This window comes from Sceloporus undulatus, chromosome 5 (genome assembly GCF_019175285.1).
Source record: "Sceloporus undulatus isolate JIND9_A2432 ecotype Alabama chromosome 5, SceUnd_v1.1, whole genome shotgun sequence".
NCBI lineage: Eukaryota > Metazoa > Chordata > Lepidosauria > Squamata > Phrynosomatidae > Sceloporus > Sceloporus undulatus.
The window spans coordinates 171,190,085-171,210,211 of record NC_056526.1 but is presented as its reverse complement, the minus strand read 5'-3'; the positions used below and the strand labels follow the sequence as shown (position 1 = coordinate 171,210,211).

General features: G+C 39.4%; 1 protein-coding gene across 4 annotated transcripts in view; it reads left to right on the top strand.

Annotated features, from left to right (window-relative positions):
• RAP1GDS1 (Rap1 GTPase-GDP dissociation stimulator 1) overlaps positions 1-20,127 on the top strand; it is a 114,498-nt gene that overhangs the window by 75,644 nt on the left and 18,727 nt on the right. For all 4 annotated transcript variants that reach the window (XM_042470803.1, XM_042470802.1, XM_042470801.1 and 1 more), the window contains 4 exons: positions 12,303-12,431; positions 16,409-16,534; positions 18,143-18,286; positions 19,495-19,626. In XM_042470803.1, coding sequence (XP_042326737.1) covers positions 12,303-12,431; positions 16,409-16,534; positions 18,143-18,286; positions 19,495-19,626 — 531 coding nt within the window. The remainder of the gene's footprint in view (positions 1-12,302; positions 12,432-16,408; positions 16,535-18,142; positions 18,287-19,494; positions 19,627-20,127) is intronic.

Below are 20,127 nucleotides of genomic sequence, written 5' to 3'. Positions count from 1 at the left end.
CTAAATAAACTAATTATAAATGTAAGCTTTCAGATAAACAGCTTTTGAGCAGTCCAAACAGTGTATAAATATTAAATGAGCTACTTATTCCATCCTAGAGGAAAATCTGCATTGCTGATGTCCTCATATTTTTGTGAAGTTGAAGGCTTTCATGGCCGGCATCAAGTTTTTTGTAGGGGTTTTCCTAGGCTATGTGGCCGTGTTCTGGAAGAATTTATTCCTGATGTTTCACCTGCCTCTGTGTCTGGCATCTTCAGAGGCCTCTGAAAATGCCAGCCACAGTTGCAGGCAAAACATCAGGCATAAATTCTTCCAGAACACGGCCACAGCCTAAAAAACCAACAAAAAATTTTACCTGTATCTTTCTCTTTAAAAAACAAACAAACCTTGTTAGATATTTCAAGTGGCATAAATAAAGTAGCATGGTGGTTTGAGTATTGGACTATGACTCTGGAGACCAGCATTTGATTCCTAGTTTGGCTTTGAAACTCACTAGGTGACCTTAGGCAAGTCACATGCTGTCAGCTTCAGGGGAAAGCAGTGGCAGACCACCTCTGAACAAATCTTGCCAAGAAAGCCCCCTGGTAGGTTTCCTTACGGTCGCCATAAGTCAGAAGTTACTTGAAAGCACACAACAACATAAGCAAGTGTGTTCTCACATGTACTTTATATACCCATGTATAAGTACAAATTTTAGTTAAAAAATCAGTCCCAAAAAACTTGGCTGACCTAACCACGGTTCAGTACAAATACTGTACATTATCAAACAACAACAAAAACCCCATCCTCTTCTCTGAGTTGCGAAAAGTGAGAGCTTAGTCCATCCTGGTAGAAACTAAAAGAAGCACCAACTCTCTCCAATGTGGTGCCACTAGTGGCCTGGGTGAAATTGGCAGTGGCGACTCTTTGGCACTACCTTCAAAGGGACACTGTGAAAGTAGAAGGAGTCAATGCTTCTTTTTAGGTTCTCCGGGGGCAGACTAAGCTCACCCCTCTACTCAGAAAGGGGGATGCTTTCTTTTTTACATAACAGTTAATATTGTACCTTAACTTTTGCCTTTACATACTTTTTACATGTGCTCATTTTCTTAGCCCTGTCCACATTTGGTTGCCTTCTGCACACATTGCAGAGCCACCATTTACCACAACCCCCTCTTCCTCCACCAAGTCTTTAGGGTGAGCACAAATAGTTAATGCTGCCTGAATTTTGTAAGTTTTTGGGCACCGTTTTCCTTTGCATTACATCCTTTGTTACATGACCATAAATTTTATGCTCAATTTATATGAGTCATGGCAAAATAAATAATTTTCCCTCTAAAAGCTGTCCTCAACTTTGAAGATAACTTATACATGAGTATATATGGTATCTATTTTTTGACAGAATGACTCTTAGAAAACTTGTGCTCCATAATATCTAGTTTGTTTTCAAACACTGAGCTTCATGTGGAGATTGTAATAGTTTATCCTTTTGAAGCAGTGGTGTAAAAATGCTGGCAAAACTTACCAACCACTGAGATTTTCAATGAGGCATACAGTGAAAGCATCCTTCATCCTCAACTCTGCAGCAAGTCTTTCACCAGGCCCAATTTAGTTGCTTCTGGATGTCTGGATCTTTGCACCACTGCTTATAATTCTTTTGTCACTGTGTTAGCATCCTTCACTTCAGCATGGCACCCTTCATTTTTTATAGGCGAGGACCATGAAGGCACTGTATTACATAGGCAGGACTGGTTGTACTTCTAATGCTACTTACCATATATTCTTTGAATGTGCAATAATACATTCCCACAAACAAAATGTTCCCATGCTCTATAAAAAAAGGTCTTCGGTGTGGATTTTGCTGACACAGACAATTAGACTTGAGAAAAACAAATTATTATCAGCCAAATGTTGCAGCTCTGTTATTGAAGAACTGCTTTAGTGGAGATACAGTAGATGCTTCACATGCTATTTTATTTATAAACACAAATATTTCTTTCTTTATGATATTATGCCTTGTATTCTCACTTCTTGATAGGAATACTCCTGTTACATCTTAAGAATTAAAGGTTGCAGCCAGTAAGCCATATGATCCTCTGAGATGTCATTCCATCATCTTTCAACCCACATCCCCACCCCCAGTTTTTCATATATTGTTTTTAATTGACAGTCATTGGATAATCATCCATCATTGGACTGTGCTTTCTACTCCTCCTTGGTTTTTCTAAGGGTGTGTGTAGGGTACTTTTATGAACTACTTGGCCCACCCAAACAAATTCCTCTTGTTTTGAGTGACCCAGTTTTGTCTCAGGTCCTTTTGATGCTCCTGTTTGAGTTTGCTGTTAGAAAAAAGCAATCACAATTGCTACAGGTTGCTCTCTACCTAGTATGCTTTACTCTCAAGGAGTTAGTCTGCCATCTGATTAACCTGCTCTTGTTTGGAAAGTTGAGGGAGAAATTCAGATGCTAGCCCCATCTAGAATACACTAATTGATGCAATGGGATTTACATAACTGTCAATTTACCATTTAGCACTTGCTTCAGTGGGTCTATTCTAGTTGAGATTAGCAATTGGATTCAGGCTTCAATGACCTACCATTTTAAAGGTATAATATCATCACTTGATAGAAAATGTGACCTGGCTGCAGCAGACTTTTTATGTTTTGTTTTAAAAGCATTTTAAGTATAATTATTTAGAAAACTAGATACTTATGGGAAGACCCAAAAACTTATGTGGGTGTAATAGCACCCTTCTACTTTGTTTTCCCTGACAGTTGACATATCTACAGAGAAGTAAAGGCTATTGGCTTCAGTGGAACTTTCTCCCAGATGAGTATACATAGCTGGCAGCCACAAATTATATAAACCTGTTTAATCTCTAATATGTGAAGCTGATGAGGAAGAGTTGACTTTATTTTCAGACTGTATGTACACACACACACACACACACACAGAGGTGTATCATTCTTTATAGTGTCATTTCTCATTTCTAGATTCTCGTTTCAATTCAAATTAAAATTCATTCTGTCAAATTTTGTCTTTTCATCCATCGCCTTTGAAAAATATCTTAATAGTGTACTGTAAAACCACTGAGCCTGTCTTAATCTTGCAAGTTTCCTAGAAGTCTGTGATTTGAATACATTACACTAGTTGATTTATGGTCTTGTGCTTTCCATTTCTCTTCTTTTTCTTGAAACCTTACCTAGGCAAAAATGAAAAGGGAATCAGTATTCAAGCCATCTTTTTTTTCCTCCTTTGCTAATTCTTGTATTTGCAGAGGCTTGTATTTTATTTGCCTACTGCTTGAAAGTTATGGTTCTGGGGATAATGGTAGGCCAAAGTTATGGATTAGTAAATAAATTTCTTTTAAAAAGAGTTATAGTGGTGAAATGGCTTTTTTGCACTCTGTAACAAAAAAAGGTTACACTCAGAGAAGGGTAAATTTGCCCTTCGAAACCATAGGAGCATTTGGGTTGATTTTTTTTAAGCCTTTAGAAGATCCTTTTAAAGCCTAGTTCAGATCCAAGAAATATTATAAACAGCCCCCAAAAAGAATGAAACAAGTAGATGCAAAGGCAACTACATCCAGCAAAATTCAAGGAGCAGATCATGAAAACTCACACTTCTTGAGACCAATCTGGAAGTGCCCTGTTAGTAATACACAAAATAGATGAGTGGTCTGCCTCTGTGTAGAAGGCAACAAATGCCTTCAAGCTACCAGATGAGGAATGTCGTCACCCTGCACTCCCATAAACTGAGCTGTGGTGCTGATCATCATTTGTGGGGCCTATCATCATTCCCCCCCCCCCCCCCCGTCCTTCCAAAGTTGAGACTGCAGGTGGCACTTTGCTTTGGTGGTATATCAGAAAGAAAGTGCCTCCTCTGTACCACATTCTTGACCTTTCATATCATAGTACGGCATTTCCCCAACCTGGGAAATGAGCCACCACAGTTCAGTGGTACAGCATGTGCTTCCCATATAGAATGTGCCGGGCATTTCTAGACAGACCCAGATAAAAAGTCTAGTCTGAAATTCTGCAGATATAGAAAGTACTGAGCTACATGGGCCAAACACTTAAATCAGTATATGGCAGCCTTAGATGTATAGTTCAGAACTCGGACAGCCATGACTCAACACAGTCTATCTTCTAAACCTGATGAGGAGAAATGAAGGAGGAGGAACTGGCAGCAGGTGCCTGGTATGGTACTTTGTGTCTTTAGTTTCAAAATGGCTGTGCTCTGTTACATAAGGATGAGTAGGGAGAGAAGAAGGGGAAATTGCAGAACAGGGATGGAAAGGCATTGCCAGAAAAACTATCTGCTCAGCTGCATATCACCATCTATTCAATTCCCTTTCTGCTTATGAGTATTTCTGGTGATGAAAAAATAATGGAAGAAAAGGCCCTCGTGCTATGACAAGCTTCCTCTTAAATATGCAGTCTTCAGATTCAGTACTGAAATTGACATGCTCTTGACTAATATAGTGGATAGATTGCCCTGTTTGAATTTAGCTTTCTCCGAAGTTTAGCTTTCTTATGTAGATTCTGTTGTTTTGACTTACAAACCAGAGTGATGGTGTGTTCCCTCCTCCACGCGCATGCACACTCACACACAATTCTAGATGCCTTTTAAAACTTTGTTCTGTTTTTGATTTCCCAGGCTGTAGGCTAAGTATGCTGCATAAATAAATTGCTTTTCAGGAGGCTGAAACCTGAATTCAAGGAAGGACCGAGTTTGACTGTGAAATGGAAGATAAGATTTCCAGAGACAGACTCTGTTTTATCTATTAAAGCCTCTTCAAATACTTTTTGAAGCAGCTCAGTGACTGCAGCACTGTGACTTCCCTATTCACCTCACTTACCTTGAGTTGTATTTTTACTCCTTTTATTCTTCTGTCATCACAACCCTTCGTTTAACTACACATAAATACAAAGAGACTATAGAGCATATGTAGAAAACATATTTACCACCAGTTGACTATTTGCCTGGGCTAGCTGCACTACAGACATTCACTTTCCCCAGATTTTCTAGGGAGTTCAGAAGTTACTTCTGACATCACATTTAATAACATGGGTGCCAGACTTTCTGTACTATCCAAGATCTCCTAAGATTGCTAATGTTCAAGTTCTCAGGGATACATAATGTGAAGTTATCCCATGTAGCCACAAACTTGCAGCTTGCCTGTAATGCAGGGGTGGTCAACTATGAGAGGTCTGGAGACCAGTTTTCTGCTTCTAGGCCTCCCAGGGGCTGCACAACCTGCATCCCCCCAGGCTTGAAGTCCATTTCTTGTTTTGAAAAATGTGGGGTGGATATGTTAATCAGCGCAGAGTGCCCTGCAGCCTATATAAAAGATGAATGAATGCTCCTGGATGCATCCAGGAGGCAGTTCATCTTTTTGTGGGGTGGGTGGAGAAAGGTCAATCCAGGAGATCTGGAGGGACGGGCCTTCAAAAACATTCATATGTCACTTAATTGTCTGGCTCCGTAAGAGTGCAAGTGAGGGCTTTTAAATATCTTTTACATGCTTGCAATCTGTGGAAGGGCTTACTCATAAACAAACTCAGTTAGTGATAAATAGTACAAATTGTTTTTATGTTAAAATGCTGAGATGCCAGTGTAGCAGTCATCCCTGGTAATTTGCCATCATCTCAAAAACTGAAGTTACTAGCCACTTCATTAAATAAATGTCAGTGTCCTTCAATCAGGCAGCTTAAGCTAGAAATAGACAAATACAATGTTTTTGCAGTGCAATACTGTTTATGTCCAATGAGAATCACTGAGTTCAGTGGAATTTACCTCAGGTGAATGTAAATTAGTCATTCAGAATTTTGGCTATGCATTATTTGTAGATTATTTGTAGAATTGCACTATTGAGCATAATTGACCAGGAGCCAGAACAACTATGGTCAGAAGCCAAGGATATAATCAAGGAAGAATGCATAAAGACATTAGAAAGACATGGTGGCCAAAAGGAAATAAAAGAATGGATAACAGATCAAAAGCTCCAAGCAATTAAGGAAAGAAGAGAAGCAAAAGAAAAGAGAAACAGGCACATAACCAGACCCATGAATGTAACTGTTCAATGACTAGTGCACAAGGACAAAAAGGACTACTAAAATAATCAATGCAGAGAAATAGAAGACAATGACAAAAGAAGACGAACAAGAAACCTCTTCTACAAGATCTGAGAATTCAAAGGGAAGTTCAAACCAAGGATAAATCTAGACAATAGAAATAAAGATTTTCTGTACCTTGGATCAAACATTGATCAGAATGGAGATTGCAGTCAAGAAATAAGAAGATTAGAAATGGGAAGAGCAACCATGAAAGCACTAGACAAGATTCTAAACTGTAAAGATATAAAATTGAGCACTGAAATTAGTGCACTGGTGCACTTCTTCCTTACATTTTGTTTAAGCTACTGGAAAGTGCTACAGTTACTTAAAATTAGACCAAAACTACATTTTACCCTTTAATACATATCATGTATTTAATGACATGTATTAAATCATCAGTGCTTTTTTTACTTGCTCCCTTTCATCCCACTCCAGTCTTTCAATACATAATGCCAAAGAAAGATCTATTTGTTTCAGTGGATCTTTCTTTGACAATTCAAAGTGCAGGCATACCTCATCCTGGATTGGGATTGCGGCCTAGACACTTAGTTTCAACTACAATAACATATTTAAACTGCACTAGACATATTTTAATACTTATTTGGGTCCTTAGAAGGGCAAATTCTTTCCCTTTTCTGAGCAGGAATCTTTATACAGTGGTACCCCGGGTTACGAATTTAATTCGTTCCGCCGCCGCGTTCGTAACCCGAAATCCTTCGTAAGCCGAAAAAGCCATAGGCGCTAATAGCGAAAGCCGCGATTTCGTGCGAAAAAGCGCCGAAAAGCACCAAAAAATTTTTCGTAACCCAAAATAACCTTCGTAACCCGGAACAGTTTTTTTCTATGGATTTTTTTCGTAACCCGGAAATTTCGTAAGGCGGCGCATTCGTATCCCGGGGTACCACTGTATAATATTGCACACTTATAGCTCAGTGGCAGTAGGACTGGCACTTTGAAAAGTTGTACTTTCAAGTCACAGCTTCTGAAATTTTGTATCTTGCATGGCATTGGGGATCCTGGAAACTGCAGTCCTAAAAACTAACTGCTCTATGCTTCGAGTGGAATTCAGTCCCTGGTATCTCCAGTTATAAAAACAATAGCGAAGAAGGGATGAGACAGAGATACGGAATTGCTATTGTTGGTCAGATAGTGCTGCACTAGATGGACATTGATCTGACCTTGTATAAGACAATTTCCTATGGCCTTTGCCTCATGTGAGAGTATACATTTGGTCAAGAGTTGACATCTGCAGCTATTGATGTGAACTTGTCCAGGTCAAGAAAGATGTAATGACGAAACACTAGCCATGTCCTTCATACCTGGAGTATCCAACTACACAGTTGTAGCAGTTTGATACTAGTTTTACTGCCATGGCTCCCTCCTACAGAATCCTGGATTTGTAATTTGGTGAGATACTTAGAATTCTCCAGTATGTTACCATGAACTACAGGATTTGACGGTTCTGGCAGAAAATTCTTAAGTTCCTCTTGAAGACAATTCTCAAGATGCCATAGGATGGAGCCACAGAGGTTAAGATGCCATCCCTGCTCTGAAATCACATTTGGCTTTTGTTGACTTGTTAATTGGCTTGTAGGGTTTGAGTGTGGGTTTCTCCTACAGCTTACTAGAGGTTTGGTGCTTTTAATGTCTGGGAACAGATAATATGCTGCTACCTGGTTCAGAAATAACTATTTGAAGATTTGCCATTCACCAAAGGATTGTTCATCTACAGTTGTTTGTTTGTTTGTTTGTTTTAAAAATAAAGAATCAGAAAGTGAATCTATAAGAGCCCATAATTCTTATCAGGGGAATTCTTGAAGGAATTTGAGAGATTCATGACTACATCTCATTTTGCATCATTACTTTTAAGTGCAAATCAGATACGCCTTGCTCATTAAACTGAGGAATGCTTTGTTTTAAGGTTGTAATGTTTTTGGTGTGTTTTTGTGTTAAGTGTTAATTCTTACCTCCTGACCTGTGAATCATAAAACACATTTCTGTTTGCAAACATCTTAAACAACTTTTTAAAAAATGAATATTGTAAACTTCCCTCACTAAAAGTTAACATCATTATGGTGACACAGGACATTTCTTAACCTTCTTTTCTTGATTGTTGTTAAATTTCTTCTTGCTTTCCTGAGGCTTTTTCTGTTCTTTGCATAACATTTTCTTAAGTGCCCTGAATACTTTATCTTTTTGCTTGCTTCCTTTACAAATAGGTCTGGGATACCTGTGGACCTACAAATGCAGCTGGACTACAGTTCACATCAATCCTGGTCACTAGTCATGCTTGATGTGGCTGATAGAAATTAGAGACCAGCAAAATCTGGAGAGCCACAGGTTTCTTATTTCTGCTACTGTATGAAAGGGAAGAAATTTGGGGAGGAGAAAGGAGATTGTTTTGGACAATTTATTACTATAACTAATACTGTTCACTACACTTATCAAATATTGCAAATAATCTGAAATTGTGCCGCTTAGACGTGTTAGAATATATGCAGTAATAATACTGTTTGCTTGTTTTTATCTTAGAGCTAGTCTGGTTCAAATAGTTATGCAGTTGTATAATGACAGAAGGATGGAATTATCCAAAATATTGAGGTGTGTGTGTGTGTGTGCGCGCACACACACACACACACTTTCACGTTGCTTGTTGACTTATGGCGACCTCATGAATTCCACAGGGTTTTGTTAGGCAAGGAATAGTGGAAGTGATTTTGCCACTTCCTTCCTCTGAAATATGGCACCTGGTATTTGTTGGCAGTCTCCCATCCAAGTACTAACCAGGGCTAATCCTGTTTAGCTTCCAAGATTAGATGGGAATTGATGCCTGTAGGGTATACATATGCATATTCATTTAGAAAGGGAATTAGAAAAACAGTACAGTTAGGCAATTGTAAATCCCTTGACAAATTTTAAATTTACATACATAGACGTAAGTGCAAGATTTTGCAATAAAAGGCCATAGTCCATAACTCTGGAACATTTTAGGGTGTCCGTTGAAATGCATACCAGTGGAGATATGTTGCTGTAAAGGAGTGTAGAAATTTCTGAAGGGAAACATTAATCCTCCCAAGCCACATTGATAGGACAGCCTCACATTCTTACTTTAAAGTAAATAAAAAGTATACTGGGGCCTGCATGCTATGGCTTTGAGTCAAACATAGGGCTCGAACAGACAGGCCAAAATAAAGCTGCTTCGGGTCACCTTGGAGGTATGGTGTTCAAATGATGCATGCGTCCTAAGAGTCCACAAGCTGCATCAAAGCCATGCTCTAGTCCTAAGGACAAGTGCAGCTTTGACGCAGCTTCTGGCCTCTTAAGATGTATGTGCCATTTAATCAGCATACCTCCAAAGTGACCCAAAAGAGCAACAGGGAGGACGCCTTCGGACTGGACCATCTTCACAACTGCGCAGTTAAGCAGCCTTTTTGTCCTGTGGGGGGGCAGGCACTGAGCTGTGCCCCGGCTAGCGTGTTGTGTATTGTTGTTGTATTGTTATTGTTGAGCTATTTGTCGCTGGCTGTATTGAGATATGCATTGTTAAATGCTATTGCTATGTATTGAGATATGTATTAATAATTAATATGTAATGTATTGAGATATGTATTATTTTATTTTCACTGTTGTACACCGCCCTGATGTTTCGAAGGGCGGTATATAAATAAACCATTATTATTATTATTATTATTATTATTATTATTATTATTATTATTATTTTGGCCTGTCTGTTCAGGCACTTAGTTATGCTTACCATTACAAACTTAATGATTTCTTTGAATTTACTCTCTAGGAGTTACTAAAGTGTATTCAGCAAAGTGTCCAGAAATTTGGACAATCAACAATTTTAAGCATGGAGAACAACCAGGGATACAAGTTTCCTATGTAGAAGGAAAGGCCCAAAGAGAGACTGCAGTGTGGTTATATTGTACATGATACAGAATTCTAATTGCACATTATTTTTGCACTGTGAATACTGTTTAATCAGGTCTGCAAAAAGCAGGTTTGGTCCTGGGGGGAGGGGGGATTCAGCCCCACCCCACCCCCAGCAATGGTGGACAACCTAAAAGTCCTTTCTAGGGAATACTCAGTTCACAGTATAAGTTCACAAGCCATTATTCAGAACTGTACATGCATGAAATATATCAGCCAATAAGTGACATAATTTTGTTTTGTTTTTTCTTTGAAATTTACTATGAGTGTCATAAACAGTCAACAAAGAATGGTACTACCGAGAAACAAAAAATATATGCAACATAGCTCCCTTCTGGACCACCAGGCCCTGCTAATTTGTACCGTTTCCCCCACTCCTGTTGGCACCTAACTGAAACTATGTTCTCCCTCGGTACAGGAACATGGTTAACAGAAGGAATACAGATAATGTGTGCACCATGTTTCTTTTCACACTTAGAATTTCTGCTGGCCCAAGTAGGACTTAAATCTGTATCCAAGCCAGTAATTAAAACAGATTGAGTATCCCTCACAGGGACGTAGCCGGGGGGGGGGGGGTTCTTGGGGTCCAGACCCCCCCTTCCATTAGAAAAATGAATGGTGTGTGCTGCTGTGCCGCCGCACCCAAGCCCCATTATAATTGTGGCACTTAGTCTGGACCCCCCCCTTCCTAAAATCCTAGCTACGTCCCTGCCCCTCATCTGGAATTCTGAAATATTCAAAAATCCGAGGAGCCCTAGGCCCTTATCACATGAGGCACTTACCGCACTGGAATCGTGACCCAAATGTTTCAGAAGCGCGGAGGTGGGATCGCCGGTCGCGCTTCTGAAGCATCGTTGAGGCATTTCACTGTTCTTCCATTGACATATCATTCGCAGAACACCCATTTTTTGCATAATGGAAGATCCCACTATTACAAAAATGGCTGCTTCACAAACAATTCATCAATGGAAGAACAGCGGGACGTGCTTCAGTAATGCTTCAGAAGCATGACCGGCAATCCCACCACCTCGCTTCTGAACCATTTGGGCCACAATTCCAGTGCGTTAAGTGCCTTGTGTGATAAGATCCCTAGTGCCACAGTGGTTAAATGATGGTACTGCAGCCACAACGTTGTGAGTTTGATCCTAGAGGAGGGCTCCTAGGTCCACTCAGCCTTCCATCCTTTCATAGGTCGGTAAAATGAGTACCCAGCTTGTTGGTGGCAGTTGGCTTACACCTTGTAAACCAGTTAGGGAGTGCTAGTTCACTTATAAGTGCTATAAACCACTTAGGAAGTGTTGCTGTTGCTATTTTTCATGAGGGGCTGAGATATTGATACCTTTGCTTTCTGATGGTTCAGTGCACACAAATTTTGTTTCATGCACAAAATTATTTTCAAAAAATTATGTATAAAATTACCTTCAGACTATATGTATAAGGTGTATATGAAACAAATGAATTCTATTTTTAGACTTGGGTCCCATCTCCAAAATAGCTCATTATGTATATGCAAATATTCCAAAATCTGAAAAACTCCAAAGTCCAAAACATTTCTGGTCTCAAGCATTGTGGATAAGGAAGACTCAATCTGTACTGTAATTAACATAAGCTGACCTTTAGAGGTTCTACAGATCCACTTCAGTCAGAGTAGTCCCTAGATATGGTTTTTGATCATAACTCTCATAATCCCTCTCCACTGGCTGTTGTAACAAGAATTGTGCTGGCAGGGGATTAAAGAGCAAAAGCATCCAGAGGGACACATTTGCTCACATCTGCATTACATACACACAGGCCTTGCTTTCCTGATTATTAATAAAGCTAGAAATCATATACCTTTAACAGCTGTTTAAACAGTTTTAGCAGCAATTCCAGGTAACAGGACTGCGGTTATGTGAAGAATGTCTCAGGTACCTTGGCAAACTACAGTTTCCAAAACATTTTGGAGGAAAAAATTGATAGCAAAAATAACTAACACAATTCTATTGTGTTCGCAATCTGAGAGGCAATTCCACTCATGCGCTAGACCATACATGGATTTCTTTCCCATGATAGGTCTGAATGCTAAGCAGACAGCAAAAGAACAAGGAAGAGGAATCCTTTTTACTGAGTAGCTTTAGTTGCCTGCAGACTATTTTACAGATATTGGACAAAGACTAAGAAAATTAAGATGACACTTCAAATAACTACTAACATAAATATCTTTTTCTTTGTGTGTGTGTGTGTGTGTGTGTGTGTGTGTGTGTATGTATGTGTGTGTATCTCTCTGTTTAGATACCCTACAGTCTCAGCTCATCAATATGGGAGTTATCCCTACGTTAGTGAAATTGTTGGGCATTCATTGCCAAAATTCGGCTTTGACTGAAATGTGCCTTGTTGCATTTGGGAACTTAGCAGAACTTGGTAAGTCCAAACCTTTTCTCTTTATTTACCAATTGTATATTGGCCAGAATCCTGTATGTCGTTTCATGCAAAATAAATTTGAATACACTTAATTAAACAGCAGAGAAACTAAGAAACTGGGTTACTGAATTGTGTAATCAGTGTGTATTGGGAGTGCACCAGAACCCCCTCATTGGTGTTCCGTTGTGGATTGGTCCCTTTGTCGGCACTGCTATGTAGCTGGGAAGCAGCAGCCCACTACTGAATACAGATGCTACTCATCTTTGTAATTCTATTTCCTGGCCACATTAAGTCTGCTTACAAGCACATAATGTGCCAACAGGATTCTAGCCATTGTTCTTATTTACTGTCTGTGGTAAGTTTTCAAATAGGAAAAATGTTGGAATTACCCCCATCCCCATCCCCCTGTCTAGCTTCTCCCCTTTTGCCTAAAAGTGCCTTTTGAACTGGGATATTCTGGGAACTGAGTCCAAAAAAATAATACTTCCAACCTCTTGTTAACACTACACCTATTTGATACCAGGAAAAGGCTTAAGAGGACTTTTCAAATATGTGGGATATAGAGCAGCCATCACAAGTAGCTCAACATTTGACACCACAGCTAAGTTTGAGAGAAAATGAGAACGAAGGGGGAAATAATAGTAACTTCAATATAATTCAGAATTTCTTCTCAGACACTTTAGAGCTGAGTACAACCAGGCAGCTGTTCCCTTGTCAGTTTCCCACTAATCACTTCTCTCCAGGATGAAGAAGATCCATTGGGGAACACCCTTTGGGTTTGGTTGGTCAATCAATTACAAATCCACTTAACAGTTGCATTGCCTAGCTCACAGTTTACTAGCTTATTTGCAAGAATATAACAAGAGACCTTGTTGAAGGTATTACTGAAATCAATATATGCTGCATCCACAGCATTCCCTTCATCTACCAAGCTTGTAACTCTTTCAAAAAAAAGAGACAAGGTTAGTCTGGCATGACGTGTATTTGAGAAAACCATGTTAACTTTTAATAACAATAATAATAATTTTTTATTATTATTATTATTATTATTATTATTTGTATTCGTATTTTCCCGCCTCTCCCTGCGGATCAAGGTGGGATTACATCAACAAACCAACACAGTACAGATATAAAATGCAATCAATAAAAAACTGACATTATTATTAATTCAATAAAATGGCTAAAACATCTATTTTACAGTGATTACAGCATTCTTTTCTAAGTGCTTACAGATTCTCTGCTTAATGATCTGCTCCAAAAGCTTTTCTGGTATTGATATCAGGCTGACTGGGAGGTAATCATTTGGGTTCTCTTTTTCCCGCCTCTTTTTGAAGGTGGGGGCAACATTAGCCCTCCTCAATGTTGAGACTTCTGTTCTCCAAGAATTCTCAAAGATTATTGCCAGTGGTTCTAAGTTTACTGCTGCCAGTTTTTTTAATAGCCTTGGATGTACGTTATCTGGCCCTATAGACTTAAATTCATTTAGAGAAACCTGGTAGTCTTGTACCTAATCAGTGCTTCATTTCTCCTACTGCAAAGAGGGTGTTGAGTTGTTCTACATTTTCTTTGTCTCCTGTTATCATTTTGCCATCTTCTCCATGCAGTGGCCCTGCCATTACCTTGTTCTTTCTCTTGCTACAGAAATAAGAAGCCCTTCAAAAGAAGCCCTTTTAATTGTTTTTACCCTCTTTGGCAAGCCTGAGCTTCAGCTTTTTTGATGTTCTCCTTATATATGCTGGCTATTAGTTCAAATTCCTTTTTGGTGTTTTCCCTCCTTTTCCATTTCTTGTACATGTCCCTTTTAAATCTTTGTTCAGTTGAACGTTCTTCAGTCATATATTCGATTTTCTTTAGACAGAAAGAAACTCCCTAGTGCATTTCTGTGCTAGCAGCAGACTCCTCCAGGAACAGTATCTTACATTATTCTTAAAGCTGAAGCCAAGAGAGAAAAGTCATAGTTATAAATCTACAAAAACACTTAATGTTAAATAGAGGGTGAATTTCTTTTCATCACTAGTAATGAGATACAGATTTGATTCATAACCCTGACTCCCACCACTTTTTGTTGTGCATCTGTACCTAAATGACACAAGTGACAGGAAAATTATTGCATAATTAAAGTGGATAGATACCACTGCAGATGTAACCAGATAAATTTTGCTTTTTAATCTCCGTATGATCAAAATTAGCCCCATCTGCTTGGAACTGCTCTTAGAACACCTGTGTGCTTCTCCTCCCCTTCAATGGCAACAAGTGGCTCCCATGTTAGCAGAATTTAGTCTGACTTTTAGTGAGCTATCCAGAGTGCTAATTTCTGCCCCCCCCCCCAAAAAAAATAAGGCCATCATGTATAGGATCCACCACCTCCCACTGTCTTCCATAGAATCGTAGAATTGGAAGAGACCACAAGGGCCATCCAGGCCAGCATTCTGTTATGCAGGAATACACAATCAAGATCCATCTTGTTCTGAAGACTTTCCACATCCTCACTGCATATCTGTGGTTAAGCCCTTGCAGCTGAGACGCACATACTCACAATGGCCAGAATCCTGTCACTGTGTTATGCCTGCATAACTTCTTCTATGGAAGGAGTTGTGTGATGTAATCAATGTATAACTCCACATGCAGAGACTTATGCAACATCACCCTGATGTAGGATCTCAGCCTTTGCCCCCTGCTTCCTCCACATTCACTTCTTTCCCCCTTTCTATTGCTTCCTCTTTGTTGAAGTTTAGATTGTAAGCTCTATGGGACAGAGACTTGTCCTCTTTTACTCTGTAAAGCAGGAGTAGGCAATCTACTGACCCTTCAGAGGTTACTGAACTCCAGCTCACAATAGCCATGAGCCAGGTTAATTAGGGATCATGGGGACTGTAGTTCAGCAACATGTGAAAACTTATATGCTCACTGAAGTTTCTTCATAAATTGTGCTAATTAATAACAATAAAAATGTACAGTCGTTCCTTCCGATTTACGGGGGATCTGTTCCAGATCCATCCACCCCCCAAGAATTGGAAAAAACGCAAATATTGGAACCCCATTGTTTTTAATGGCTGCAGGTACATGCCATTTGGTCCCTCCTGGCTTCCCGTCCATGGAAATTAAAAAACGTGAATGGCAAATCAGTGAATCCGGAGTATCATAATTAAGATACCTTTCTTCTTTGGAGCATGTATTACTTATATCCTTTTCTATTCTGTCCTCACCTTTTGTCTGGGCCAGAGATGGGAACCATGTGTCGCTCTGGATGTTGGTTGACTGCAGCTCCCAGCATTCCTCACAACTTACTGCATTGGTTAGGGCTCTTGCAGCCCACCAATATCTGGAGGGCAACTTGAATCCCACCCTTGGTCTAAATGTTAAACATTTCAAATTAATTAGTTGCACCAGTACATGTATCGCTGGATTGCCCCCTTAAAATGTGATGGGTCAACAAACCTAATATTGTATCTGCTTTTTAAAAGCCAAGAGGCAATGCAGTTCTACTTCAGGATACCCAGAAAAGACACTAAACATGTGAATTCAGCTGTTTTGAAACACCGGAACAAATTCTACCAGCATGCAGCCATGTAAATGTCAAAGCACTGGGTCTGACCTTTAATCTCTTCAATCAGAAAACTGGTGCACTTGGTGGGTAATTTTTCTTGTTTGTCTGAGGGTAGCTGAAGGCTTAATTTATATGTTAGTAATTGCACAGTTGCTATGGATACATTCACATTCCACTGGTGCAAATTTTTAACAGCTTATGAACATAATTAATAATTCAGGTCATCCCATTTATCTTAAAAGTCCAAGATGTTTTTCTTTTCATTTAGTGACAGGCTTAAGTACTGGAGTGTATTGTTCCTGTCTGTGAAGACTGTTTAGCTCTATTAATCACAGCACCAAGTAACCTCCTAATAAACTGAAGAGAAAACAGTTCTGCCATTTGATTCTGTTTTTCTGTGCACTTAGCTCTCTCCTCTTTCATTTCACAGAATCAAGCAAAGAGCAGTTCGCCTACACAAACATTGCCGAAGAGCTTGTGAAATTGTTCAAAAAGCAGATAGAACATGACAAGAAGGAGATGATTTTTGAGGTTCTGGCCCCTTTGGCAGAAAATGGTGAGATCCCAGTGATGCTTTTCTGACAGGAAGCAGGAAGTCTGACAGCAAGATAAACCAGAGCTCTTTTTAATGAAGTTGACTGAATGGGAACCATGATTTAGCCTATCTTTATTCAGGGAATTCATACGTATAAATTATAGAATGGCAAGCTCAGGGAGCAAATGTCCCATCCTTGGGACTTCCACTTCCAGTCTCGGGGGGCAAGATGGAGCATGGAACAGCAGTTTGCAAATTTAGTTCTCCAGGAGTGCCAGTTCTCTTTATTATGTATGTCTATTTTTCCCCCCAGTGAGGGTGTTTGCTGGGATCCAGATGGCCACAAAATGGGCTTTGGGCCACATGATTCCAAACCCAAGTGTGAATGTTTAAATCAGTTTTGTTTACAATAAGATGAGTAAGGAAAAGATTCATAACATTCTGAGTGTGATGAAAATAGTTTGACTATATTCACAAATGCTACAAGTCCTATTCAGGCATTCCAAAATCTAAATAGGGTAAATGTCTGGGGAGCAGAAGTGCTCCATTTCTTCCCGTTCTGCTGTTATTTGTACAGCAATTTATACAGCAGACTACTCTTCAGAGCATCACCCACCACATGTACAATGGGACCTTGGTATCCACTGGGATTTGGTTCCAAGACCTCCCGTGGATACCAACATCTGTGGATGTTTAAATCCCATTAAATAACAATGGCATAGCAAAATGGTGCCCCTTATATAAAATGGCAAAATCAAGGTTTGCTTTATTGGAATTTGTATATTTTTAAAATATTTTCAAGCCATGGATGGTTGAATGCATGGATATGAAAGACTGAAAGAAAGTAGAATGGAGGAGAGATGAACTACCATATTCTTGCTCTGTCGTTTTGCTCTTGAAGTCAACTTCTCCTGGCCTGACCTTTCCAAAACTGACAGAAACATCATTCAACCATGCTCTAACCATTGGTAGAATTGACCTCCTTTTCGCCATGCCACTGATACCTGGTGTCATATCCATATACTGTTATGATTATCCTGAAAACTGTTCATAAATGACAGTGAGCCAAATAAATATTGAATACACACCACAAATTATTTGCTCTGTCCTAAACCCAGTTGTTATTCCCAACTACAGTAAAGTAGACCTGTAGAAACAGGGAAAATTTGGTAAGTAAACATTTGTGCAAGTTCTATCAATTTCTTGGGTCTATTCCACTTGAACTAAGATTTTAATCTAGGTCTGTATATTTATTTGTTTGTTATTTGCCATTCAATATTTATCTCTGCAGAAAATGCAGAGTGGGCATCTATTGCTATTTGTGTCATCCTTAACTATTACTTGTTTTGCTTTTTGAGGGGAAATGTTATAAAAACATTGCCAGAAACCTTAAATAGATGCAATAAAAATCTGTAGCCGTTTGAGAGTGGGATTTGAGCATATCTTCAGTGCCTAAGTGACTACAGGTTGATGCAGATGCGTAAACAGCTTCCATATATGAAGGCATTATGTCTTTGACAACATATATCATTCCTGTTACTTTATTCCACTGGTTTTGTTACACTATATTGGGACTTAAAAATATTTAAACCCATGGACCAATTATATTTGTTTATTTTCAAAATCCAGATATTATTAAATTGCAGCTGGTTGAAGCAGGCCTTGTTGAGTGTCTACTGGAGATAGTCCAAAAGACTGTAGACAGCGACAAAGAAGATGACATTGCTGAGCTTAAAACTGCCTCTGATCTTATGGTTCTATTACTGCTAGGAGGTAAGTCTTGAGGTGGAGTTATCCTGCAGTATATCAGAGGATTATACAGTCGGCCCTCCTTATAGGCAAGCTTGCCTTATGTGGCTTTGAGCTCACGCGGAAGGCAAGCCCAGGCAGAAATAATGGGTCGCATACTTGTGCCGCACGCCCTGTGTGCTACCGCGAGCATACGCCACATTATTTCCTATGGAGCTTGAGCATACACTCTTTTCCCCATACGCGGGGGGGGGGGGGTCCGGAACGGATCCCCCGTGTATGTGGAGGGCAGACTGTAATGCTATCATTGACCCATCAGAACAACTACTTGTTTAGGTTTATAGTGGTAGTGGGCCTTCAAGTCTTTTCCAGTTTATGGCAACCCTAAGGCAAATCTACCATGAGTTTTCTTGGCAAGATTTGTTCAGAAGAGGTTTGCCTTTGCCTTCCTGAGAGAGTGTGACTTGGCCAAGATCACCCACTGGCTGAGCCATAGTCTCCAGGGTTGTAGTCCCACCCTCAAACCACTATGCTTTGCTGGCTCTCCTAAAATGAGTGCTCAAGGCAGGTGAACGGTAGAGTAAAAACAGAATGCAAAAGTTACAATTAAAACCCTGAGACGCATCAGATGAAAACAAATTCCATAGAATACATAGAATAAAATGTATAAACCTGCTGCATTGGCAAATGAGTTCAGATACCTCAAGCCTCCTCGGGGGGGGGGGGGGAGGAGTCTTTCTATTTTGATCTTATCTTGTTAGCCATTTCATTCCAGTCTGAGGCTTAAATTGTCTGAACTCCAGTTAGCAGAAAGATGGGAAATTCTACTTAAAGTTTTCACCTGAAATTTATTTTTCTTTCTGAAGACAAATGTAGATGGGTTGTGGTGACCAAACCTGCTTATTTTATTTGCATGTTGAATACGTACTTACATGTGCTGTTAGCAAAATGAGTATAGTGTAGCCGTATGGAGCATGACGAAGGGAATATTTTAGGGCCACATACTTTGCACAAAATCTTCATCAAATCAAAATAGCAGGACTAGGGTTCTCCCTGAGATGTTGGAGAGTTACCAACAGCAGTAGAGATGAGCTGGACTGATAAGCAGTAGAGATGAGCTGGACTAGATGGATCAGGGAGTTGACCTGGTATAAAGCAGATTCATAGGTTCTTATTTTTCTCATTTTGTCTGAATGTGCTCCTCTCTCTCTCCCCCCCCCCTTCACTTCCAGATGAATCAATGCAAAAATTATTTGAAGGAGGAAAAGGCAGTGTGTTCCAAAGGGTGCTTTTATGGATCCCTTCCAACAGCCATCAGCTACAGCTTGCAGGAGCACTGGCAATTGCAAATTTTGCTAGAAATGGTGAGAATCATCAGGGTTAACATTTCAGCAGATTGCTGACACTAAAGTTAAATAGCATTTGTGCTGTGACTGTATTATTTATGTTTACAGTGCATTTTAGACTGAGAGTTATAAACAGCTGAATACAGACCTGACTTCTGGAAAAAATATTTTTGGGGATTTAAAATACAGGCACGTTGTTAAACATCAATATTTTTCAAATAAATGTTATGATGTGAGGCAATGGTTTCCCCATGGTGCAGTGAAAGGAAAAGGAGTGGGTGAAAACCCATTTTCATCTGGAAATTTTGCTTTTAGAACATTTCCTTTTAAATATATCTTAAGGTCTAAAGATCAATGGGAAGATTTTCACTAAAGGAAAGTGCTTTTTAAAAGCAAATTTTGCAGAACCACATATGATATGGGTGGATCCAGCAATATATTCTTTTTTGGTCTGGATGTATTGCAAGGTATTAATTTTATATTACAAATATCTTTTACATTTGTAGATGCTTATTTACT